We start from the raw sequence: 27331 nt of genomic DNA, 5'->3' as shown, positions 1-27331 counted from the left end.
TCTCCAAGAAAATTTCTGAGATGTTTCTTCAGAAGATCTGGATCTCTGGGATCGTGGATCTAAGGTTTCTTAGATGTAAGGGTTCCTGGATCTCTGGGATCATCTGACGCTAAGGTTTTTTGGATATTCAGGGAACGCAGATGGATGACTGCTGTACTAACGTTTTAAGATGACAAATCTGATCCCTGAAGAAGCAGGAAGAGGCGGTTCCCCGAGAAGGTAAAGACTGTTTTCATGCTCTGAAAGCCTCAAAGTCTGTTTTTCTACGTTCTTTCTTTGTGTCAATTCTGGCTTCCATCGGTGTCGCCTCCAGCATTTGTGGGGGAGTTTTCCCGACGTTAAAGAGGCCCACGCCTTCAGGATGATTGTGGATGTTCTCAGTCGGAGTTGCGGCTGATCTGCAGAAGCTCGGCTGAGTTTTGGAGCCTCCGGTTCTTCAGAGTTTGTTGAATGATTTTCGTGTTTGAATGAAGTCAAAGTTACTGGTGCAACGTTCATGACAACCCCAAAGCACATTTAGCAGCCACTGCGTACATTTTCCACGTTTCGGTCTTTCGTGATTCATTTCAGTTTTCTTCCTATAGCCCAGTCTGTACAACAGTAGTCGTGTCAATGGGCTTCATACCAGTAGTCGAACATGAATCCTAAAGATCATAACGTCATAGAATTCAATAGGTAATGGATAAACTAAACAGACTAAATTAAACCGGACATCCCTGCCGTTACGGATTCTGGAAGGAAAAAGAAAACCTCGGGGGGGCCCACATGAAGGAGGGATCCTCCCCCAGGACGGACAGGTGATGTACCAGAACTCATAGAGAAGAATTAACTTATCAAACTTTACAACTACATTTTTTTATAACTTTGTTTATTGAACATTTTACATATTAACAGACATGCAGAGTTTATTATTAGATGTCAGAGCAAGGACAGTGCTGTGTGTAAAAAAACACTTGAATATTGCTGAATGAAAATGAAACTTAAAGGGTAATAATTGGGGGGGGGGGGGGGGGTATGGAAAGAAATGATCAAAGTTGACTATGAATAAAGTGAAGTAGCAAAAAAAAGATGTTTTTGAGAAAATGCCGGACCCGGGTATCGTACCAGCGAGCTTCTGCACCAAGCGTTCCCCATGAATTGCAATGCAGACAAAAATCCAGGAATATCTTGAAAAGTTCAAGGATTTGAAGGACCAAAAGTCAAAGCTGCATTCATCCAATAATTAAAAGTTCAAGCCAAACTTTAGAAAAAACAGTAAAAGTTTCTTCATAACTGTGAGTCATCCTCCTCATCCTCAGATATCTGTTTCATCTCCTGACCTTCTAGAGAAGTTTTAGGTTTTTTAAAAGTGCTCATGGAAGAACTTCTACCTAATCGGGGGGGGGGTACTTTTTCTGTGTGGTTGGTGGAGGAGCTGCAGTAGAAAGTCCTCCAGATAAAGGCCAGAGTGTTTGGAAGATGAAGATCTTATCGAGCTGCTTCCTGGATCTGAAGATATCAGAGCTTCTGCTGCCGGAGCAGAACAAACGATAGCAAATCATGAATATTTGACTGCGAACGGGGATGAACTGCACCTTTCTGCCGCATCAAACTCCGTTTGAGGATCAAAACCTTCTGATCCGTCGTCTTAAGCGTTTTTGGAACCAGCAGCCAGCGTTCCCATCATGAAACTTCCACTTCAAAGTCAGATTTCTGGATTTTCAAAGATAGAAGGTTCTTTACAGACCATCATTCTACCACCACCATGTGCTCTGATCTCTTTGTGTTGGAATCCAGATGCTTGGAGACCTTCCAGAAAGTTCCTCTGTGTTCTTGTTCCTCAGCCTTTCTTCTCTCTGTTCTTCTGCTCCTCCGATGACCTCCAGGATGAGTCCTGCTCGTGTTTTTGGACTCATCCTGGGATGTTCTGCTGCTCTGTGGTCCTCTGGGGTCTGCAGGAACGTTTCTGTCAGAGTCTTGGTTCCCCCGTCTGTTCTCGACTTCCTTCCCACGCTCAGATCTCTGCTCCTGTTTTTTCGTCTTCTGCATTTTCTGAATATCTTTGTGTCATCTTGGTCTTTTAGGTTATGTGTGGATGAGGTCAGCAGGGTTCTGCTGTGGAAGAATCTCGTTTCAGGTCTTTGCTGATGATGTTGGCCACAAACAGGAAGAGTGCGAGGAGCTCTCTTCATGGCGTCACTGCAGCTCGCTGCCACTAGATGTCAGGCCTTGATGATGTTTGCAGAAAAGTTACTTCTCAGAAACCTCCTCTCCTCCTCCACTCGTCTCTTGCCCCCCCCCCTCGCCGCTCTCACCCTGCATGTATAAAGCGTGGCGTTCAGATGTTGGAACACCTTCGCTCTGATCACGGCGCCACCGAGCGGCCCGGTCACCCCGGCAGACCCCCTGAGCCCCCTCCTCCTGAATGAGCTCCATCTGGGCTCCCTCCTCTCGTCGGGACCGCCTCCCTCATCACTCCTTCTTTCTCCTCAAGTTCAGTAGCAGATAGCGGCTCGGCGAGTCAGGAGGGGTCTCTGCTTCTTCTTTTCCCGCCTGTCTGTGTGAAATGAGAAGATCAAGGACGGCTGACAGGAGGGGCGACGCTCCGCAGAGAGGGATGAAGACCACATGTCTGTGGGCCGCCGCCGGGCTGCTGTCACTCATCTCCCTGGTGAGTTAAATGCCATTTTGATTTGACCTTCTTCCTTTTTGCATATCATTTTTTTTATGTCTCCTGCCAGTTTGATGGAGGACAGAGATCCTTCAGGTAAAACGTCTCTCTTCAAGAAAGCGTTGCCCCTCTTCCTGTTTGTGGGAGATGTTTTCCTGCATCTCTGACGACCGGTTTATTCCAAAAATGAACAAACTCCCAAGTTTTTCCCCAAAATCCAGCTCATCTTCAGTGAGAAGAGGAGCCCGTTATGACAAAACACGGGCGAAACGCTGGCAAAGTCTGCGCCTTGACAGTTTGTGACAAGCCAATTCCTTTAATCCCCGCAGAGACAGTAACCCCTCACCCTCTGATAAATCTGTCAACAAAGCAATCAAAGCGGAGCGGCAGCCACTCCCCTCTGCCACACGGAGAAAAAAGAAAGAAAGGAATTCCATAAACTTAATCCCTCACAAACTTGACTGGCCCTAAAAAAAAAAAAAAAAGCTCCTGTGGCGTTATCTGTGTTTAATTTGCATAGTGATGGAAAGAAGTCAATTACTATTAATTATTCTCTACAACTTAATACCCATTATCGAATTGAATTCACCGTCTTGAAAACCATAAACTCAATTTCACAGCTGACTAAGCGCACTAATCATTCTCCCCCCCCTCCTTTATTTTTTTCCTCTTTCTCGCAGGAAAACGATTCTTCGATTCCCAAAAACAACAGTCACTATCAGGCCTTTCCCTTTCTGTCATAATAAACTGTGAAGACCAACATTAATCATTAGGGGAGTTTTGTGTGGCGCCCATGGAAGCTGGAGCTGATCTCTCAGTGTTTTTCCTCCTTTTTTTCCCCAGACTGGGTTGCCAAATTGCTTCGCTATGCTTTAATGGGATGATCATAATTGTTTCGTACTTGGTGCATCCTAAGCTCGCGCCCGCAGCTCCTTCAACAGATTGACAGACCCATGGGAATCGCACAAACTTTTTTTGGCCCCCTTTGAACCAAGCCGTGTGTGAAATAATATGATTATGCGTTTTTCCTCGGGATACGTTGTGAAACTGGTAGCTGGGGCCTCCATCATCTTCCCGCTCATCCTCGTCCTTCTCCTTAAAAGCATCCCGGTGCAGTATTTATCCCCCTCAGAAGTCATGGCGGTAATTGTGCCCTGGCCTTTGGAACGCGGCGTGACGCTGATACGGCTCCATCCACAGCCGCCTGTGATGTCTCAACACACCGTGATTTGTCATCAGCTCTGACCCCCCTCAGGTCACACTTTGATATCACTCTCAGAATACAGACCTAAACTCAAATGTCCTCCGCTGATCCGGCAGCTCAGGGGACAGCAGACCTCAGCAGAAGTTCAATTCAGTGTGACGACAATCACATCATGATGGGATGTTCTCGGAGGGATCTTCAGCCACCCTCCTGTCCCAGAGAACGTCCCAAAGACTGAGAGATGCGCCTCATTAAACCGATCTGTGGTCTGTTTTCCCAAAATAGGAGCTTTCAGTGAAGGCAAACAAGGAAATATCTGAGACAAAATGCGTTTAAAAAAAAAATCCTGCGCGCCCTGAGAAATGAAACGGCTAATTTGAGAAAGCGAGCAGTATAGCATCTCTGATTGGTTTGTTTTTAATTAAATGCTTCAGCTAGATTTCGTCTTTTTACGGTATGTTTTTAGTTCTTCTGTTTTCGGGTTAAAAAAGAAACAAGAACTTAATAATAAAAAGGGATTGCAATGTGGTGTAGTTTGAACTCGAATGCTAAAAGCACAGTGAAGCTAGCATTATAGCTAGCTTTCTAAGTCTTCGTCTTTATGGGACAAGAAATTTGGTGTAAATACTATACTTTGCAAACAAAATAAAAACACACATCAAAGGAAAAATCAAAGACAACAATGTGAATTTGACTAACACATTTCCTGCAACAATTTGCAACAGAAAAAATTGGACTGCTAAAAGTGCGGTAAAGCCAACGTTAGCGTGCCTATGCTAGCATACTAAATTGATTTCTTTTTCTGGACAAAAATCCTTTTCGGAAAACAACAGTTACTATCAAAAACACATTCGCAATCAAAATGAATCACATCATAGAAAACCTAGGACAGACAACAAATGTTTTCTGCGACACACTGCAACAGAAAAAACTTGCGCAGCAAAATGCGCAGTGAAGCTTATATATATGCGCTAATGCTAGCATTGTAAATGAACATCTTTTTCTGGGCAAAAGTCCTTCACAGAAACCTAACATTTGCTGTTATTTATAAACTATCTTATTAAAATAGTTCTAAACATCAAACTAAGGAAAGAACAAACTCAGTTTTAACTTTTAGGACATTTCCTGCAACAACTTGCTACTAAAAGAAAACTTGAGCTGTGTCCAAATTCCTTCCCTTCTTACTACATAGTGCACTGTATAGTGCATTCTCCATTTATCTAGTGCTGTTCGAAACTACAATTCCAAAATTGAGTGCCACAGAAATTTACCAGAAGTCTCTGCGAAAAACCAGCGAATATCGGCGAATATAGACCACAATTTATTGGCGAAAAAATTGTATTTAAATGTATTTTTAAAATAAACCATCAACATTTTCATCTTCAGAACTCACAAAACGCTCATATCATTTAGATTTTCACTTTGTAAAAATTGATAATGTCATATTCACAGTTAAAAAAAAAAAAAGTAGTGAGCATGGTGTCCGAATGCTAGCATGCCAAACAGACATTTTAAGAACAAAAATCCTCACAGAAACCGAACATTTGCTGTTACTAATAAACTTAACAAACAATGTAAATCCAAACATCAAAAACAAGACAACAAACTCGACTGATTTCTTACTAATTTCTTGCAACAATTAGCAACTGAAAAAAGCTTGAACTGCTAAAAGCGCAGTGAAGCTAATAGAAACGAGTTAATGCTAGCATGCTAAGATTTCATCTTTTTCTGGATAAAAAAACCCCAAAAACAATTGCTATTATAATAAATTCTAAATAAAATAAATCCAAACATCAAGGGAAACATTAAAGAAAAGCCAATAAACGTGAATCTGACTTGAACTAATTTCCTGCAACAATTTGCAACCAAAAAAAAACGTAGACAGTGAAAAGCATGGTGAAGCTTATTTAAACACGCTAATGCTAGCATGCTAAATTGACAGTGGAAAAAATCCTCTGGAAGAGCCTAACTTTTACTGTTATTTATAAACTTTTCAAACAATTTAATTTCAAACATCAAAGGAAAGACAGCAAACGCGACTATTAGTTATTATTATTATTAACAAATTTCCTGCAACAATTTGCAACAAAAAAGAAAAAAATTGCTCTGCTAAAAGTGCAGTGAAGATAACAGGCTAGCATGCTAAATTAATATCTTACTGGACAAAAATTCCTTACAGAAACCTAACAAATGGTGTCAATGTTAAACTTTGCAAAGAATAAGTCCAGACATCAGAGGAAAGCAGGGAAAAATAAGAAACTTGACTTTTAGCAAGTCTTCTGCAATAACTTGTGACTGAAAACTACCAAAATAATACTATAATATACTAAAATGAATTTATAAGAAAGTGTAGACTTTGGAATCTGGACCAGCTGGAGCAGACTTTGGTCCTCATGAAATCCTGGGTGTTCCTTTAATAAAATCTGCATTAAAGTCAAACCTGTTCAGGTAAAGATGGACGACTCCGATGAATGAGCCCTGATCCGGGTCTGAATGTCCCAGAAACCTGCTGACATATTTTTAAACAACTCGAAACCCAAGTGAAGGACAGTAAAATGACAAAGTTTGTGACTTTTTGAAATGAACATAGATGGTGTGAAACTCTATGAAAGGTTCCAGTTAGATGTTTTCATCAGAGGACCTGAAATCAGCAGAAAAATGCTGACTAAGTAGAAGGAAGAAAAACAGATTTTCCCCTAAACTTTAAAGAAGAAAAAAAAAAGCCGATAGATGCCAACAACTCAGTTAATTTTCCAGATTTGAAAGCCAAATGCTGCACACCTTATCTAGACTGCAAAGTGGCATTCCAAAGCTTCTATCAGCTGGTCGCTCCCCATTCTGTGAGACTAGGACCACCGCCCCCACAGACCCCCCCACACACAGCAGCTGCAGCATTCAGGTAAATGAAAACTGGCATGCACTCTCATTCTCCCTCGCCAGGTTTTGTGTACCAGACCACCGCAGAGTCATCTGGCTCCTCCGGCTCTTCTATTAAAGGGGGAATTTGTTGGCTGTTTGGGGGTCTAGCCCATAGAATATCCTCCAAGCTCCCGAGGGAAGCCGGGGGTGGGGTGGGGGGGGTTGTTTATCTGCCTGTTTCAAAGAGCGGACGCCTGCGCCTTATCACAGCCGCGCCAACGGCAGATAGCATTTAAGTTTGTCCAACAGCCTGCCCGTGTGCTGCATCTGGCAATCAGAGCGGCTTCCTAAAGGACTCGTGCATGGCGATGCGCTCTGCCGTTATCTCGTTGAGGGATTCTGCTTCGTAAGCTGAACCTGGGAATAATATTAACAGGCAGCTAAATTGGGTTTTGAGGAGGACTTTGTGACAAACTACAGGAAGAAAAGACAGCGAGTGAAAAGAAAGAAAAGCCTGTAAGGGAGATTTGGAGAGGTGGCAGAACATCTTTGAATTGTAACGAACTTTAATGGAAAGTATATTTCACAAACTCATTTTCTGTCCGGCTGCTCTTCCCGGCCACTTTGATAAGACTTTGTTTATGTTGCTGTTTTTTATTTTGTTAAATTGTTTCTATATTAGAGAGCCTGTTAGCTGCTGCAGAGGAAATAAAACTCATCAGTTTCTTTAATGTAAAGAGAAATGTCACAATCTGGAAGTTGCAGAAATTTGGCTCTAAAATCTGGGTTTTCAGTTCGACTTGATGCTTTTTTTGTGTGTTTTTTTCGCGTCTGTACCTGAGCTAAATTTAGTAAAGGTGTTTTTGTTGGTTTGATGAGGCTGTTTGACACAGACGCCTGAGATAAATCGCTGGTTCTGTGGATCCGCTCAAAGCTGTTTGTGCTGTTTTAATGAGACACAATGAAAACATCCGCCCGCCTGCCGCTCCTCACCGCCAAAACTCTGCACAGATTTAGGGTTTGACTCCAGAAAATCCTCACCGCAGGCTTTTAAAAACATCATCATTACTTCAAATGTGCTTAATCAGACAAAAAAAGGGGATTTGAGTCAATTTCCTATAATTCCTTCCATTTTTTGACCCCTTGGATTAACTATATGAATAAAATGTTTTTGTTTTCCTAATGGAAGATAATCAGGGTTTTTGTTTGAATAATTAGCCGTTTTTAAGTAGTAAAGGCTTGATTTTGGATCCAATTTTTATTGATCAATATAAAATAATTGTCTCATTTTTATCTGCATAAACAGATTTAATTTACATACATAGAAAAAAAATATATGGAAATTTAATAAACAAAATCTCATTAATTTTTAATTACCTTTCATAATATTTTGAAGGAAAAACCAAAGGTGTAAAACAATCAGACGTTTGATGGACACAACAAGGAAATATGAGAAAAAGTCTGAATAAATCCAAATTGAATTCATAAATCAGAAAAAGTTTGTTTTAAATCTATGGAATAAGAATCAAGTGAGGAAGACCTTCCCTGAAAAAATGTCATGTGATCACAGGTTAGAGAAGGAAGGACCCATTCATCTTCATGAAAACAATATTTACTGTAGGAAACTCAAATGTTTTCTCTTTTAAAAGCTGAAAAAATGATTCTTAAAGCCCTGATCCAGAGGAGTACCACTGCACTGCTTGTTCAGGCGTCTGAGGGGGTGTTAGGACAGGAATGGAGACAAGAGGGAACCTCTTCTGACAGCCTCAAGTCTGACAGACTTTAGGGTGGCCTCTGGACTTTAGGGTCTCCTCTGGACTTTAGGGTCTCCTCTGGACTTCAGGGTGTCCTCTGGACTTTAGGGTCTTTTCTGGACTTCAGGGTGTCCTCTGGACTTTAGGGTCTCCTCTGGACTTTAGGGTCTTTTCTGGACTTCAGGGTGTCCTCTGGACTTTAGGGTGGCCTCTGGACTTCAGGGTGTCCTCTGGACTTTAGGGTGGGCTCTGGACTTTAGTGTCTCCCCTGGACTTCAGGGTGTCCTCTGGACTTTAGGGTCTCCTCTGGACTTTAGGGTCTTTTCTGGACTTCAGGGTGTCCTCTGGACTTACGGTGGCCTCTGGACTTCAGGGTGTCCTCTGGACTTCGGGGTGTCCTCTGGACTTCAGGGTGTCCTCTGGACTTTAGGGTCTTTTCTGGACTTCAGGGTGTCCTCTGGACTTCAGGGTGTCCTCTGGACTTTAGGGTCTCCTCTGGACTTTAGGGTTTCCTCGGACTTCAGGGTGTCCTCTGGACTTTAGGGTATCCTCTGGACTTTAGGGTGTCCTCTGGAAATCAGGGTCTCCTCTGGACTTCAGGGTGTCCTCTGGACTTTAGGGTCTCCTCTGGACTTCAGGGTGTCCTCTGGACTTTAGGGTCCCCCTGTGGACTTTAGGGTCTCCTCTGGACTTTAGGGTCTCCTCTGGACTTCAGGGTGTCCTCTGGACTTTAGGGTCTCCTCTGGACTTTAGGGTCTCCTCTGGACTTTAGGGTCAATAACCAGTTCAGCAAGACACTAAGACGAGCTCAGTGGCCTTGTGGTAGAGTGTCCGCCCAGTGCCTGGCACATCGTGAGTTCAAAGTCAGGCCAATTCATGCCAAAGACTCTAAAAACGGGACCGGGTCCCTCCCTGCTGGACACTCAGCATGAAGGGGTTGGATGGGGGGGTTAAACCACCAAACGGCTGTGTCTACAGCTCACTGCTCCCCCATAGAAGGGGTCAAATGGGGAGCAGAAATGTCACACAACAGTCCTTTTATTGAGTAAGCTAAAAGGACTTTTTTATTCTGGCAGCCCTCACTGGGATATTTGGCCGTATCTTCTCTACATTCCTCTTGTCTCTTCTTGAAGGGAGCAGACCCCAAATCCCTCATGACTGGGATGCGAAGCTAACACCGGACATGTGATGCGGCTTCATGTGCCATAAACGCAGATTTTTAAGGTGCTTTTCCCATACGGTGTTCACACTGGACTGTTGCTACCTGACACCGGCGCATGTACCTACAGTTGGTGTGAAATGTGGAAGCGGTGTCAATTATTCCGGTATTTGAATAAAATTTGGCGTCATGGAATTCCAGCCGGACACAAACCGGATCATTAATTTCTCCAGTTGGCACTGTCATGACTTAAAGGGGACGCCACCCATCCGTCAGACCGGTTTAACTTACAATGGCCGTTCAGTGGCCATGCGTTTTGTACGTAGAGCCGGAAAACGGCCGTAGAAACTTGCTTAGCTTTGCGAGAACGCTTCACTGGAAGCGGTTGCTTGACGGTTCACGTTCAGGTCTTTTCCTGGGATGTGAACAGCAGGGCGCTTTCCAAACGCCGGATGTTAATTCTGTTTAAACGGAAGTGGCTTTAAAGTTTAAACTTGGCTGTTTGCTCCGTCTGATGGTGGCGTTGCCGCCATGCAGCCAAGCTCTTCATAAAGACAATCGAGCGGGAGATTATAACGGCCTTTAGGCCCGGATGATATTGTTTGTCCTCGTTTGATATTCAATAAAGCACAATATTGACAAACCAACATCCGTTAAGCCCGGAGTTATCAGAGTGGGACTGTTGACCTTTACGCCGCCGTGTTTGTTGTTGGCCCTGCCCCCCTCCGCCTCGCCTCGCCTCTTTTCTCTTCTGCAGTATCTGTATCGGCGGCGCCTGCAGCCCAGCAGAAGCGCGTCTCTGCAGCCGATGCAGGGGGGGTTCTTGGTGTAAAAACGGCGCTTTAGTCAGGACTGCCTCTGATCTGCCTAATCTCCTCGGGCGGGATTACAGGTTGGGCTCTAATCCGTGAAGTGGGGTTCTCTGTCAGTGTGTCTCAGAGCGATTTAAGCCGGAGACTGTCAGGTGCTTTAGATGGAAGCTAATTACGTGTCACAGTTTGGGGACCCAACAGAACCGCAGAGCCTCCACCACGCAGAGTTGGCGCCGAGGACACCTCGCCTCGCTCTGTGAAATTTGATCACGCTGGTTAAAAAAGAAATAGTGACGAAATCCTTTCATGGAATTGGATTCTGCTGTCGCCTCTCATTAAACTCTTTTTCAGAACATGAAGTTGAGGAAAATTGAGGCGTTTTTTTTTTTTTGGAAGGCAGTTCCCTTCCTAAATCCTGGCAGGATGCAGTTTTCCATCTCCACCCTGAAATGTTGGATCCACAGGAACGCGCTCCCACTGATTAGCCCGACAGGCTTTTAAATCAGCTCCAAAGCCGCTCCCTAATATCCCCGGATCTGGTTTGGGGAGTCCGCGGAGACCCGAGCCCAGTTACAGAGACGCACCAGTAATTACTGCTCCACAAAACTGATATTTCATTTGATGATTAGAGACCGCAGTCATTTAGGCGTTCTGAATGGAAACAGTCGTGAGAAATGGATGAGCTTTACGCTCCGGATTAAGAGACAAAGAGCTTTTAGAGACAATTTATTCATTTAGGACGGTAGAAAGTGAATCAAGCCGAGCAGGAATTCCTCTTTTCTGAGCGTGTTTTTTGACCTTGAAAGAAAATGTGTTTGTTCTGTCAGCATGTAGCAGCGTTAGCCTCTGAGGTCCTGCATGGATGGTTGGGCCTTGAGCACAAAACCAATGCTTCAGCTCCTTCAAAATAAAAGCTCAGCTTAAACAAAGAAGATCTCGATTATCTGTGTTCTTAGCAGCTGTGTAAGATAAAAAAAACACAAATGCTGACTTCTTCAGAGGTCAAAGGTCATACAGTAACCATGAACTTTGATAGAATTTTAACTGTGTGAAATTTAAAGTAAAAAAGTCGGCCGCATACTTTGGGTTTTTACTTTGGGACATGCGCAAAGTCAAATTTGAAGTTTAAGAAAAAAGAAAAAGTAGTAAATTACGTTAATATGGAAGGAGGCTGGATAGTCCTGCACTATAGAGGCTATTGGGGGTTAGTGAGAGCCAGGGGGCACTTCCTGCTTGGGACACCAGGAGGGAGGAGCCTCTCCGTCCAGGTCTCACATACAGTCGATGGTTTCGTCCAGCCAAAACAGCCGTTTATCCACTTAAGGATTCACCTGTAGGGCAGCAGCTGGGTGAGGGGAAAAACACTGTAGTGACGTTTATCTGGCTGTTAGTATTTTATTCATTTATTTTCCTTAATTAACCTTTTTTGCATCAGAAAGATCCGTTGAGATGAGATCTCTCTCAGAATCTGTTTTTTCTTTGAGCAGATTCTTGTTTTTACTGCTGACTTTCCAACATTTACTGATTCGAATGAAGGTCAAACCAGTTTTTGACGTGGCATTTTGCCCCCCCCCCCCCCCCCCCCCCAGTGGGCGGAGCCACTGTCCCTTCTCACCTATTTTCAGGCCAGAAACCCACAACCTGGAAATGTAAAACACTCGACTGAGTCAATCTGATCTGGCGCAGAGACGTGGGGGGGGGGGGGGGGGGGGGTTGTTCCAGAGTCGGGGAGCGACTGCCTGAAAGGCGAGGTCTCCCCTAGTTTTAAAACGAGTCTTTGGAACACATAAAAGATTTGTATCAGTGGACCTCAAGGAACGTGAAGGAGTGTAGGGAGTTCAAAGGTCAGTTCGGGGTTTGTCCGTGCAGGGCTCTAAAAACTAAAATCAAAAACTTAAAATCTATTCTAAATTTAACAGGAAGCCAATGTACAGATAAAAGCAGAGGGGGGGCATGAGCACCCTTATTGGTTCCAGTTAAAAGCCTTGCAGCAGAGTTCTGGACCAGTTGGAGACGTTTAGGAGAGTTTTTGTTAAAACAAGTAAAAAGAGAATTACAATAGTCTAAACGAGAGGAAATAAAAGCATGGATGAGAAGCTCAAGGTCAGATCTGGTCAACATTCTCTTCAGTTTAGCCACATTCCTCAGGTGGTGAAAACACTTTTTGACCAAGAGCTTTGAGTGAGAGTCTAGAGACAGCTTTGTCCAACCAGACACCAAGATTCCTGAGACTGGGCTGGACAGAAGAGCTCAGTGAACCAAGGTGTCTTTTGATGGAGGGAATTTTGTCATCAGAAGCAAAAATTATTGTCTCTGTCTTGTTAGGGTTCAGGAGTAAATGGTTGTCATTCAACCAAACTCTAATGCTGGCCAAGCAGTCTAGGAGATTTGATAGATTTGTGTAATTATTTTTTCAAAGGAGCAATAAAGTTGAATATCATCAGCGGAAATATTTGAAAATTTTCTGATGAGTCTCCCAAGGGGAATCATGTAGAGAGTGAATAGAATGGGTCCCAATACAGAACCTTGGGGAACGCCACAAGACAGCATTTTTGCTTCTGAAGATGGAGAATCAACACAGAACTTATCAGATCTACCGCTGAAATAGGAGACAAACCAGTTTAGGACAGAACCAGATAAACCGTGGTCGTTATGGAGACGTTCAATCAGGATTTCATGGTTTACAGTATCAAATGCAGATTTCAGGTCTAAAAGAATGAGAACAGTGTATTGACCAGAATCTGTCACCATGATCACATGGTTGGAAACCTTTAAGAGAGCAGCTTCAGTTGAGTGGTTCTTTTTAAAGCCAGATTGGAAAACATCACAAATGTTATTGTTTTCTAAGAATGACCTTAGTTGCTCCGCTACAACCTTCTCCAAGATCTTAGCAGTAAAAGGAAGTTTTGAAATTATTTGGATCAGAGTGGTCTAAGTTAGGTATTTTAAGCCCAGGATTTATCACAGCGTGCTCCAGAAAGGAAGGAACAGATCCAGACGTTAAGGAGAGATTGATAAGGTCAACCACGGCAGCACCACGTATACACACTGTTAGCACTCAGGGTTCTCCAGGCCAACAGCTCCCAAACAGGAAGTCACCTTCATCCTCCCCCCCCAGCCGAGCCCCATGACAGGAAGGGTTTGTGGCGTTTAACGGCCTCGCCGTTGACGTTTTGCTGCTTTTGTCCGTTCGATTCTTTAAGCTGCAGAAGGAGCTCCGTTCCCTCCCGTCTGCTCGTCCATCATCCGGGCGTCGTCCAAACAGCCGGAGGCCGTTTTCCCAGCAGCTCTGGAGTTCGTGCACGGCGCCAGTTCACACAAACTCCGACCTACATCACTGCAATGTCATTCAGTGAACTTTCTGAGAGAGAAAGGACCTTATTTTCAGCGCATCGATCGCAGGGCGAAAGTACAAAATGTAAACGCTTCGACCAGACAGATCTGCTGTCACGCTGCTCGGCCGCCGCACGGACATCACTGTCACGGGCCTCTGTGGGGTGCGCGGGAAATCTTTGCTCTCTCATCTGTGTGATTGTTAGAGGAGACAGAATGACTCATCAATCATCCATTCAGGGCAGGTAATAGTCTGCTGCATCACGCCAAGACGCTCGTCACTCATCCGAGCGCGCGACAGAAATACCCTTAATCTTGATTAGGACGTTTGAGGCGCTCTCACGGCGTCTCTGATCGCTGCTCGTGGAGGAAACGGCGGCATTCATTGGCGTTTTGGAAGCACGTCAGCCGCAGGAAAAACACACCAACCGTCGCTTCGAATGGAAGATTTTCTGAATCAGAACTGAGCAAAAATACTCCGTTTTCAAATCAGGCGTGATGGATAACAGGCAGATGAGGAAGATGCTGTTTATGATTGAAGGCTGTGCCACAAATGATTCATCCAAAGACCCAGGAAAATCTGAAGCTGATGGTTTTTTTTATTAAACAGGTCTTTCTAATCAACCAGCAGGTAATTCTAGCGTTTAGAGCAGAATTGTTCCCTGACTGAAAAGAGAACATTAGGAACCGTTGAACAGCGCTGAACAGGAACCGGTGGATTAGAACTTTAAAGACAAAACTTCAACTTTCAGAAAGGTTGCATAGAAATGATCAACAAAAACAGCAAGTGTGCTCTAATCTCAGATTAAAAGAAACCTAGTCGTTCAATCAGATAACAGTTTTACTTTTTCAAATAATATTGGTCTTTAAATCCAAACTTTTCCTGACATCAAAAATGTTCTGTTGTCACCTGGACTGACTGTTTTTGCAGCCAGTGGGGATTAAACTGCAGACGCTTATCCCACAAATGCATCTGACTACAGCTTTAGGTTCCTCTCACAGTTTGCAGTGGAGATGTGCGTCTTTTCTTTAGGAACAAACTGCATTCGTCAGTCAGGTAAAACGTGTCACATGAGAGCCGCACCGAGCCTCGGACCAGGAGCCAGAACCTGGGTTTCAGAAGGTTCGGATGGGTTGGTTCTGTTTGGACAGAGAATCCACCACCTTTATGCCTCAAATAAACAAAAACTTGTTGATGGGATGCTGTTGCAGTGCTTAACATTGTGATCATTGAAAATGTCATCCATTTTAATACAAAGAAATCAATATTAAGATAGAGTTTTGTTTTTTAAGTCATACTCTTTCATAAATTGAAAATGGGTTCCGGTACAATATCCCGATAGGTATCGTTTCGTGAGGCGTGGATCGGGACACACGTTGTATCGCCAGACTCCTGCCGATACACACCACACCCCTAGTGAGGGGTGAAAGATCGGCCAATTTATAAACCCGTCACACAATCCTGCATGAACCGATTATTGTGCTGTTTATGTGCAATTCATCAGTGATTTTTACGTCAGTTACGTCATTTTAATGTTACATGTGCGCCGTATATGATATAAAAGTTATACATCGGTCGTACATGCCTGAAAAGTCCGTCTAACATCACGGAAAGCTACAAATGTTGCAAAAGTGACACCCAATTACATAAGATTTCACAATAATTGCGTATAAAAACTATGTAAATTACGCGTAAAATACATAATTCTGAACCGACCAAAACATTTCGAATAGCTCAAAATTGAATTAACGTAAAGACGGGTGGGCTGTAACCCCCGACGGACGTCTGAGCACATCGACGAATGTCGAACGCAAGGAAGGCCTTTAAATGACGTGTATCACGCATGGATCACGGAAGACCGAAATTACATACGTGGAAAAATGCTAAAAATGTACATAAAGGCTGTGTGATGCGGATTTGACATTTCAGATAACATTTGTGTAAATCTGTCTGACAGTAAGACTCCATAAAAAAAAAGACTTCATACGAACACATTTTTATAGATGGAGCACATTTAAATTTGATTCCCATAGAAAATAAAACTTAAAGGAGAGCTGCTGAGTTTAGAGCGATCATCCTATCAATGCATTCATTGTGGTCAGTGATCTTCTATATGTCATTTCTGCTGTAAACCACTTAGAATAGCCCCCCCTTTAGGAGGAAGACAGAGACGTTTCACAGCAGCTGCAGAGAGAAAATCCACCAGCAGGACCTTTCGTTGCTCAGAGAATGACCTTAGTTATCAGATTATTCAAGATTAGGTTCAGAAATGTTGGATTGGAGCTCGTTTCTGCTGTAACAACCTGATCAACAGACTTTGAAACAGCTGCTCTTCACATTGGAAATCATTATTTGCAAAACTCATGACTTCCATGATTGTTTCTTTTAAAGTTTTGTTCCATCCCCATCGTTTCTGGCCAGCGGGGGCAGCGATCATCACAGATTTGAGTCCACCTGCAGAGGAATGGAAAAAACAAACCAATGCAGCTAAAAAGAATAAAGAACAAAACAACCTCAGCTCGAAATCAGAACCAAAGCCCACCAGCAGATGCTCCGGCAGGAGGAAGCTCCTCACATTTAAGCATTTAAACATCTTCCATTCTGTCCCTGAATATTAAACTATAGTTTAATATAGGCAGCAGACAATAATGTCAACAATCATATGGTAAAACATTCTATTTAAAGTGGTGAATATGTTTTCCTTTAGATGTTCATGTTTGTCAGTTTCACACAGGAACTTTGCATTTTCATCTACAAAATGTCATGTCTTCAGATCATAATTACCTTAATACCGTTTCAGTTAATGAAGCTACTGAGTCTTGCTTATCAAACTTTGGAGAACGGAGATAAATGTGTAGAAATGGTGACGTCTTCAGTTTGTAACTGTTAGGAGTCATGTTTCAAGAAGGTTTTTTTTTTAAAGATTATTTCCACATTTCTGACAGGTGTGAACGACATCTGTTAGAAGCGCCTGTTTTTTTTTAAACATCTGTTAGCAGATAATCTTGTTTTAAAACGTCACAGCTGCTGAAATACAGAAGAGACCAGATGTCACAAATGTGAAGTTTTGATAAAACGGAGGGAGGGAGAAGTGTTCTCTCTGTGTCTACGCTGATGATACCGAGCTCTTAATGTCGGTTCAGCCTGATCCAGCCAAACCGTCCAAAAAAACTGCTAGTTTACACCAAAACTTTGACTTTATTAACATCTGAGCACACATTAGACCCAGAGGAATTCAAACATCTGATTTCCTCAGAGCATTTTGGTTTTTTTTAGTTCTATAATAATGAGCCATGTTTAATCATCATTTACTTCTTAATTTGAATAATTTTTAACGTTTTTTTATCTGTACAATAAATATTCTAGGCATTCATCTCCAAGTACACTCTAAAAAGAAAAAAGTTGATCCAACTTAAATTAATAACTTCAATTGGTAACACGTAGTTGAATTAAGTTCATTCAACTTAATTTTTTATGTCTATCCAATTCAACTTAATATTTTGATCCAACTTAAATTTTGTGTTTCTTTTTTTCCCCAATTTTTTTATACAACTTAACATAGGTTAATTGGTCACTCTAAATTGTCCAAAGGTGTGAATGTCAGTGTGCAGTGGTGTGTGATATGTGGCCCTGCAACATACTGGCGACCTGTCCAGGGTGTCCCCTGCCTTCGCCCATAAGTGGCCGGGATAGGCTCCGGCACCTCCATGGGAAGAAGAAGATGAATGAATGAACTTAAATTGACACATTTTCTAAAGGCCCGTACACCGGGACGAATTTCGCGCGCGATATTCGCCGACGTTTAACGCCTCGTGACTAAACAAAGGGCACCAATGAGAGTGTGCACACCGACGCGAAAAAACGCCACGCGTCAAAGCGTCAAAAAAAAACAAACGCCTCGGGTTCGTTTTTTTTTTTTGACGCGTCACGTCGAAATCTATTCGACCAATGAGAACGGCGCTTTTGCACACGTGTCTGGAGCTTCTGAAGTTACAGTAAAACATAACTTGGGGGCGCTCAAACACAAAACTGCCTTGCTGAGCACACATACCAGCGAAGAAGATAGAGGCCAAGTAGCGTCTACACTGCCGCGAAGAAATAATGACGGACATTCTAAAATATCCCCTTACCAAGCACCAGTTGGAGCAACTGGTGCTTGAAATATTCATGTTTTCTTTGTATGATTCTGACAAGCGCGTAAATACTTGCTCTCTTCTTCTGAGGGAAAAGCAAGTTTAAGAAGCGTAAAGTTGTGCAGCGCCACCTTGTGTACAGGAGTATTTCTGTTTACATTAAGCGCCATCTAATGTCAGGGAATGAAATTGCATGTTCACTCGGCTCATCGTCAGCGAAAATCGCCTGGGTGTGAACACAAAAAACGTGGCAAAAAACGCTGGCGAATAACACCTGGCGAATATTCGGCCCGGTGTGTACGGGCCTTAAGGTTTTAACCACTGGGCCTTGTAATTTCCATATCAAAGACATGAATGACCCAACGATGTCTCGCATTACAAGGTAGGAGCTCACGTGCTCTGAACTATGTCTTTAATATTGGGACATTCAGTATTTTACCGCACAAGGGGGTTGGTCATCATCCTCTCCCAAACTCTCACTCATGGTGCAGAAAGAACAAACATAACAACATAAAATTACCAGTTAAAATAGAGTAAAACAGCTTGACGACAAAACAAATGGACAAAAACTCACACTTAAACCCCAATCTGCCCAGACAGGCAAAGAAAATGGTATCCCACAATTCCTTGCACTGCCTTACGTTTTGACGTCATGGCAGCTTCACACCAAAGTTAAACCAACTTAATTGAATTGAGTTGATTGAAAGTAAAATAACTATGTCAGACAAGTACGTGTTATTTTTAAGTTGAATGAACTTTAAAAAATGATTTATTTTCACCAAACTAAATAATTAAGTTAGAACAATGTAAAAAAGTTTATCTTTCCAACTATAGCCCAAATACTCTTTTTTTTTTTTAGAGTGTAAGAACCAAGCTGTCTGTCCTGTCAGGCCGTAGTTCCAGCTCTGTTTGCTGGATTTCTGTAAAAATTAGGAGAGCATTTAAAGTTGTGCTTGTTAAAGCACTTTATTAAAGCTCTCTGTGGCCTGGCTGTAATTATATGTTAATGCTTAAGTTATTTGGATGTAGGAAGGGATGCTGACAGGCTGCTGCAGACAGACTCTGGGTTTGGCTTCTGTTTTGTAGAACCAGAAACAGCTTTTTGGGTCAACACAGTGACACCAGCTCTGGTGTTATCTGCAGCTTTAAAACTCCGTTTAGGAAAGTAAATATCATTTTTTCTCTCCAGCTCCCTTATATTTTATTGACACTTTTTAAGTTTGCAGGTTTTTTATGAACTTGTTAATTGACAACGTTTGTTTTGTTCTGTTCAAGTATTTTTTTGTTTGAGCTGTTTGGTCTGAACAAACATTTATTCTGTCGGATATTTACTTAGACAGGTGTTCCAGCTCACCTGAACACCAGTGAGAACCAAACGAATGAACTCTGGTTGACCTGATGCAAAAGTTCTTGTTCACCTGCAGGTGAACTCTGGTGCGGTTAACGACCAAGGAGGGGGGGTTTCATGGAGGAAGTCGGTGTCTTTGCAAACAGGAGGAGCACAGAATGTAAAGTAGAGAGGAGGTGTGTGATACGACTGACAAACCGTTTAACCCAAAAATCTCTCTGATCAGACGGCAGCATATAGCTTAAGTCCTTACGGGATGGATACGGGCCGTCTGCAGGTGAAAACTGGTCAACTCCCCCAAATCCTATAGACTCTATAAGGATTCTGTTAGCGCTGTTCATGTGATGAGTCGGCGCTCCTTGGGTGCTCCGTACAAGTCTGCCTATTTTTCCCCACAGCATCTAGCCATAAGGTAACCATACGACAGCGTCACCGATACGTCAGATATATAGCTTACTGTACATTGTACTGTCCAATACTAAACGAAATACTTACCACATGCATGACAATGGTATGTTCCATTTCAATGAGGCTTAAGAGAACCTGTGCCCCGCCTAAGATGCGTTTTGAGTCTGAGTCTGGATGAAGATTCCCAGAGGCGTGGATGTAGATCTGAAAACCAAAACCGACCAGTTTGGGTTCAGTCATAAGCTCCTTCCCCGCTGAGCGATTCTCTCATCTTCCTTTTCTCTTTCAGACCTGCAGCGCAGAATCCCAGAGCTTCGGAAATTCACACCTGAGACCCAAGTCCAAGTTGAAGTCCTACTGGACTACGAGCAGCAAAGCCGTCTCCATCAGCCGTCTGTTGGCCCAAAACCTCTACAGCAAGGAGAACTTCACGTCTCTGGATCTGAGCTACGATCCAACGGACTCGTACTCCAAACACGAGCAGTGGAGCTGGCTGTCCAACACCTCAGCGGCCCGGGATCCTCGATCCAGGACGAAAAGACGGCCCATCGTCAAGACTGGAAAGTTTAAGAAGATGTTCGGTTGGGGCGACTTCCATTCCAACATCAAAACAGTGAAGCTGAACCTCCTCATCACTGGTAAAATCGTGGACCACGGCAACGGCACCTTCAGCGTCTACTTTCGGCACAACTCCACCGGTCAGGGCAACGTCTCCGTGGGACTCGTCCCTCCGACGAAGGCCGTGGAGTTCCAGATCCACCAGCAGCACCAGCAGTTCCACCACTTTCACCAGCAGCAGCAGCAACAGCAGCAGACGGCCCTCGAGACCAAGGACACCAAGCTGTTCAACTGCAGGGTGGAGTACGAAAAGGTGGAGAAGGGCACCAAGAATTCCCTGTGCGCCCACGACCCGTCTCAGAGCTGCCCACAGGAGCAGACCCAGAGCCACGTGTCCTGGCTGTGCTCCAAGCCCTTCAAAGTCATCTGCATCTTCATCACCTTCTACAGCACCGACTACAAGCTGGTGCAGAAGGTGTGTCCCGACTACAACTACCACAGCGACACGCCCTACCTGCCCACCGGCTGAGTCCCACTGCGGAAGACAGTTAGAACTTCGAATGTCCAACGGCGTTAATACAACCACATATCCTTGTCACATGACCAGCACCACTCCTCTTCCCTCTGGGGTCGTTATGGCAACCTTTAGGGAACATTGATAAGCTTATACGAGTCTATAAGCTTATGTTATACTCATATAACATGCATAGCTGCTTACATCGCCAGGAAAACCACAAGCTGACTGTGACAGTAAGCCAACGGCATTCATGTAAATACTCCACACGGAGAGCAGAAAACAATTTTGTTGAGGATTTTTCTTCGGCTAATTCACCTGTTTATGTTGATTGTGTGTTTCCGTCTCAATCACGCCGTCTGTCTCCTTCAATCAGTCTCTGGTAATCTGTGCAAACACGTGAGTGCAGAGAGGCCCGCGCAGATTACAAATGCAAACGGGGGTTTTCTGCCCCGTGATTGTTGGCGTGAATATACCTCTGTTATTGTTGTGGGAATCTCATCAGTGTTCATGCATGAACCAAGTGTGGTAAACAACTGGAAAAAAACACAACTTTCATTTATGTCTTCATGTTATTGCAGCTGTCAAATGTCATCTTTATCAAAATCACAACTACAGAAGACGAACGGTAACCGCCCCCCCCCCGCATTTTCATTTCTGAGGTTCCTGTTTGAGGGCCGTGGCGAGCTTCCAGCTGATCAAACGGGAACGAGTTATTGTTGCAATCAATACACAAATAAAAGTTGCAGGAGACACACAGGACGACAGAGACACAGAAGATCATCTCCTTTGTGCTGCACTTTACAACCAGGCTCTAAATCTGCTGTTTTGTCACCGCTGCATTTCCATTTTCGACATAAAAACGTTTTATTTCTGTGACTTACAACAAAGCCGGCTGCAGTGAATCTCCAGGTTCCTGCAACGTAAAAAAAAAAAAAGAAAAAAGAAAACAGCCAGAATTGACAAGTGTCAGAGCGGCAGACACCAAAAATAACTGTTTGATGGCAGCGGTGCCAGTTAATGACAAAGAAATTTGAAATCCAAAGACATGAAGGGCTTTTTCAGAGTCTGGTTTCAGAAACGTGAGCACACCAGAGGAGTGGGGAGATGCGTCAAACAGCAGGTGCTAATCGCCTACACCGCCTATCAAACATTTGCACCTCTGGTTATCGGAAAAAAACGCAGATTTTTGCATGAACCCAGCTGCTAATGATACTGCAAGTTGCAATTGGCTATTAAACCTTCATTACATAGATTGGGTGCCGGTGGCTCTGTGTGAAGCATTTAGAGAAAATGAACACAGTGGAAGTGGAGGCTTTGCAGAGTCAACAACACATAATAGGGAATGAATTAAAATGCTGTTTGGAAACCCGTTTAAAAAACAAAGTACAAATGTGCTCCTGGGGGCGGGTGTCTGCTAGATCCAGCTCTCCTTCACCGACGACATCCAATAAGCCAACACATATGATGGGGGGGGGAGGGGGGGGGGGGTGTTCTGACAAGGCGGCCCCCCAAAACTGGCCTGTCTCAGAAGCATAAAGAGGAATTTATGATGCGGAGGAACAAGGCTGGCAGAAATCACTGCAAGCACCTGACTCGTAAATTGAACGTGTGTTTCTGTCAGCGAGACGAAGGACTGACTCATGTCTGGCAGCGCCGCTGCTTTCATCTCAATAGAGTCACGCTGATGCGCCGCCACCCTTTTCCAAACACGCCGAGGACGGTTTGAGGGGCTTCAGACGGCAATTCTGCAGCTTCATCATGTGCAGAGTGGAGCGCGTGTGAACGGGCTGGCAGACGAGCGTGGAGTTCGAGGGTCTCGGAGATGCAGATCTGGGCTCTTAACGTGTTTGACGTAAAGTGTATGTGCAGGAGAGCATCAGCATCCATCATGATCCAAGCTTTTTTAAGCCTCAGTCACATGCTTGCAGGGCGTTGACCGCTACGGTGCCGCAGGTTTTTGGTTGTTCTGGGTCTGTGGCGGGTCGTAGAGAGGACTGGCGGCATCTTAAGTGTGACCAGCAGGTGTGAGCATAAACATTTCTCTTCACCAGTTCACTGAGCGGTCTCCTACCGTGATCGTCATGCGTGTCGCCTGCGTGTACAAGTGTGACCATTTTTACCTGCAGACGGCCGGTATCCACCAAAGGCTTTAGACTTGATTCAATCAAGCCAGGCACTCCAGAACGGACGACAGAACGCGACAGAACGCGACAGAACGCCTCCTTCCGTCGCTGCGTTGCCTCCATGTCCAAAGGAGGTCTGCGGAAGGCGGAAATGCTGCTACGTAGTCCTCAGAACGTCTACGTTTGATAGGTTCAGCATTGTATAGTGTAAATGCAAAAATCAGATACGGGTCACTTTTAAAAGATGATGTAAGAGGGTCGTCAAAAAAATCGGATATAGTCAGAAAATCGGGTTTGGGCATCAAGACCTGCAGTGGAAATGCAGACTTAGTGTCATAGAAATCCGGCCAGGCAGAAAAACTATAATAATTCATTTCTCTTTGTGATCATGTTAATGATTTTCACTTCCATCCACGTCCACACTTCACTACCAAATCTGAGTCCCTGATTGGTCAGAGTTCAGCAATGTCGCGTTTTAGCAGCCAAGAAGTTGAAGCGATTGAACTTCCAGCAGGCGATCAATGAACGCCTGTTCTGTACTTTGAGCCAGGGACAGGACTTAAAAACTTATAAAGCAACGTGTGAACGACTGGGTTCTGGACATGGAAGTCTGAAATTCGGCTTGCAGTGCTTTTACATCAACTTTTCTCTGAAAGCGGCTGCTTGAACGCGAGTTGATGCAGCCGGCGTGTAGATGCCTTCGCTGTATTGGACATTGTTTGTTTCATTTTTGTTTCTTAATGGGATTGTTACGACTTTGGTAACTTTCTGTGACCATGGAGTGGTCACGGTTGCCTAACACCCATATTACATCGGTTGTTTTCCATTGAAAACTCCAGGCTAAGTAAAGTTGGCTGATCAGAAGGAGGGAACCAGGATACAAAACATGGAAATGGTCTAAATGCAGATGTTTGTCCATCAAGGGTTTGGAAGTCAAGACCGTTACTGTTGGGTTTGACCAAAGGAGGACAGGCTCATGCTTCTATCTCATGGTACATCCTACATGGAAATCGTTTTTGTCCCATGTCATCCCAGCTTCCTTGTAGACACAACAAAGTTCATCCTATTTCAGTCCAAGATCAAAGATTTCTGCCGTCCGTCTTGGAATAGTTGTAGTTCCATCAAAACCAACTGACTCCAAAGGTGTCCAGGCGGGATCTGTAGACATGGTTCCTTTCTGGAGATTCTCGGACATTTTCCCAGAGTCCGATCTAACTCCAACCTCCAGGCTTCACGGAGCTCCGCCCTGCTTGACGTTTCTCTAAATGAATGTTTGTGATTCAGAACTCTGTTGAGCATCTAAACCTCGTCATGACCAGCTGTTTGTTGTTCGGTTTCATCTGTAAAATAAATGGCCCATCAATGGCTGTGACTCGGTTGCAGGTTCCAGTCCCGTGTTTGTACTCCTACATGAACTCAACGTCATATCTTAGGCATTAAATTCAAAATGTCGCAGTACTTGGTGACGGTATCTTTAAAAACATTATTGACTAGTGGATGACAAGCGTCACTCCATCTTTTGAAAACGTCTCATTCATTGAGGTGTTGTCGTCTTTGGCCATCTGGACTTAAAGACTTGTTTCGTTATGGGATTGATGAAGCCAGCTGGTTGGGTGCTGCAACGTTTAGCCCTTGTGCTATCTTAGATGACCCCACCCTTCCATTGACGTGTTCTTCCTACCATGACAAAGGTGGACAAAGGTGGAAAGATTTCATGTAATCCATGGACACCAGTGAAGATCACAAATCATTGAAGAAAAAAGGTTCAGAGCACTGTCTAGTGGGTCTAGATGACCCAACAACCAATGTCGAAGTGGCTTGGATAGCACAAGGGTTACAGGAAGAAGACTTGAAGTCCTGATGCCACGCCTCAACTTCGAGACAAACTAGCTCAAATCAGAACAAAGGACAAATGTTCTGCACAAACAGTGATGGAGTCGGCTGTTTCCACATTGTTGCTATGGTGACGACACCAAAACCCTCAAGGCAGCTCAAATAATTAAAATAGAGACGACAAAAAAATCCAGTGCAGACCTTCCTCCTTTTAAGAACAGAAACACAAAAGTCTCTTTGTGTGTGTATATTGTAGATCTCTATTTTGTGCGTTTTTGTTTTCAGGCTGCAGGTCGTAGACAGCCGGATCATTCAAGTTGTTTTTAAAAACATTGTTTCATTTTGAAAGTGAGACTGTTTTTATTTAAGCCTTATTTGACCAGGAAGGAGTTCAATTCTAATGTAACACATTTATAATAGAACAATCCTTAACTGACGCAGACATAAACATTATAGAAGTTGTTCTCCGTGGTCTTTTAGTTATAACGACGCTGTTTTTAGCCAAAATTTAAAAAAAAATAAACTGTCTTTTTAGGACATAGTTTCTGCAGAGCGGCAGGAGTTCTGCAGAAATTCACCTCTGACTTGTGGGCGGGACCGCTGGTGTGGCGCAGCCCCGCCCCCTTCCACTTAATTTTTGAGTGATCCACAGTTGAACTGATTCCAGCGTGTGGCTGCAGGGGGCGCCGCTTCGCAGAAACTGTAATATATAACAGATCATAGAAAAGTGCTGAGTCGGCGCTCCCTTTGAATCGCCGCCACGGGCCCATACTGCCCTGAAACTGCTGGAAGTGGACGCATCGGAATGGAGCTGAGCTGGGAGCTCGTGGCTCCGCCCACTGTATTTTCTATGTAACTACCATCTTTTTCAAACAGCATTTTTTTCACCTGCTTTGGATTCACAACGAATAAGAAAATGCACTTAATTTCCTTTCTCTAAGCCAAAAAATGCTACGAGGACGTGTTAAATAACACCAAAAACGGCGTTTTCATCAGTGGGTCTCGAGGTGAAAGCTTTATATGAGATAAAAACACTTCATTCAGCCTAAAATGCAAATACATGGTTGGTTTTAGGAACGCCACAATCCTGGGTCTAAAACCGAACTGCATTGTGGGGAAAGTGAATCGTTGCGTCTCTGCTGTGTGTTTTGTTTGCATGCTTGTACGAAATGAAATATCAGTTCTTTCCGTACGGCAGACACAGCAGAAGCTAACTGAAAGGTCAATCCTCGTGCTTTCTGGCTTTTTGGGCAAATTAAAAACACAAATCACATGAAAACCAAACCCAAAAATCGAGGTTTGAACCGAATTGTAGGGAAAGTGAACCGCGGTAAACGTTCTGAACACTAAAGTCCCCCCCTCCCACCCCTGACCCATGTACAGTGGAAGCACTCACATGGTGTCAGACAGGATCGGTCGCCGCTTTGGCGTTGTCGTCATTTTCCGGCTCCGTTTCACCAGACGCGAGGAGCCGGCGGGTTTCCGTTGGAAGGAGCTCCACACGTATGACTGAAAGCCACACGCCAGCGTTGGGACGTCTCTCTTATCTCTGGGCCCAGATCTCCTCCCTCGGTTCAGCCGTCCTGGGCCGGAGCCATCCGTGCCCGCCGCCTCCCCCTCGCCCGCTCACAATCCCTGATTAATGTGGTCAGGGCGGGAGCTGTCAGAAATGGCAAAGAGAATCATGGGATTTCTCCTTCAGAGTCCCAATGACACCCAGCAGCTGCAGGAGTAAACAGATGACTAACCACTGGCCTTTTGGCAGCCTGTGGAGACTTGCATGGAAGGAGGGCTCGTTGCTTTGACATTTGGGCGGATTAGAAAGTTCTCTGCTCTGGTGGTGTTAGAGGTGGCTGCTGTGGTAATTATTCGCGCCTTGCTCCGCTTCTGCTCGACCTCCAACCGCAGAGAAAACCTCCTTTTCTTTTCTTTTCTTCCTCCCACTTTGAGACATTTGTGAGGAGAAAAAGCCTCATTTACAAACCGGTCACACTGTGTTTTTGCCGCCACACAATAATGTAAGGAGTGCGTGGCTTTAAGGAACAACAAATTGTCATTTCAGATCATGTCCTGCCTGCTGCAGAATTCATTTCAGACCCGGGGGCTGGCGCCGTCCTGGGGGCCGCGGTCTTGTGCGAGGACACATTAAAGGCGCCATCAGACAATGGGCGCCGCTTTTTAAAAAAAATTTTAATCACAAATAAATTACCCTCCTCAAAACACTATTACTCCTCTGAAAATGAAAACTCACTCATTGTGAATGTCTCATATCAGGCAAAAAGCGTAAAGAATTAATTAACCTTTGTCATTTTAATTGCTTTAGTGACAGCTGTCCTTATGCACATACTGTGGGCTTGTCAATTATTTTCCTACTGAATAGATTAAAACACCACAGAGGATAGAGTCATTTCATTAGTCAGACTTAATGCCCCCCAGACACTACCAGGTGTGAACGCTTCACCCCTAAATATGCAGGAAAATGAACAATACTATTAAGCCCGTATGAATCGAATGAATTGTGGCAACATGAAATTAAGTTTACGCTCTATTTAATTCCGTCCCACTGCTTTTATTCCATTTGCTGCGCAGGTTTTGCTGTGGAAACGAGTGGAAATGCAAAGTGTTATCAGCACTTCCAC

General features: G+C 44.0%; 1 protein-coding gene and 1 long non-coding RNA gene across 2 annotated transcripts in view; one reads left to right on the top strand and one right to left on the bottom strand.

Moving 5' to 3' along the window:
- LOC144984618 (uncharacterized) overlaps window positions 1-26559 on the bottom strand; it is a 43255-nt gene extending 16696 nt beyond the window's left edge. Inside the window, exon 1 of the long non-coding RNA XR_013648416.1 lies at window positions 26089-26559. This is a non-coding gene — a long non-coding RNA (uncharacterized LOC144984618). The remainder of the gene's footprint in view (window positions 1-26088) is intronic.
- On the top strand, window positions 173-24237 carry LOC101168895 (neurexophilin-1). The gene is made up of 2 exons (XM_011485839.4): window positions 173-2650; window positions 19951-24237. The coding sequence occupies exons 1-2, from the start codon at window positions 2546-2548 to the stop codon at window positions 20746-20748; spliced, it is 903 nt and encodes a 300-aa protein (XP_011484141.1). The 5' UTR covers window positions 173-2545; the 3' UTR covers window positions 20749-24237.
- Window positions 26560-27331: the final 772 nt, after the last annotated feature.

This window comes from Oryzias latipes, chromosome 16 (assembly GCF_053564925.1).
Source record: "Oryzias latipes strain Hd-rR chromosome 16, Olatipes_Hd-rR_3.1".
NCBI classification, from domain to species: Eukaryota; Metazoa; Chordata; class Actinopteri; order Beloniformes; family Adrianichthyidae; genus Oryzias; species Oryzias latipes.
This window is presented reverse-complemented; position numbering and strand designations above follow the sequence as displayed.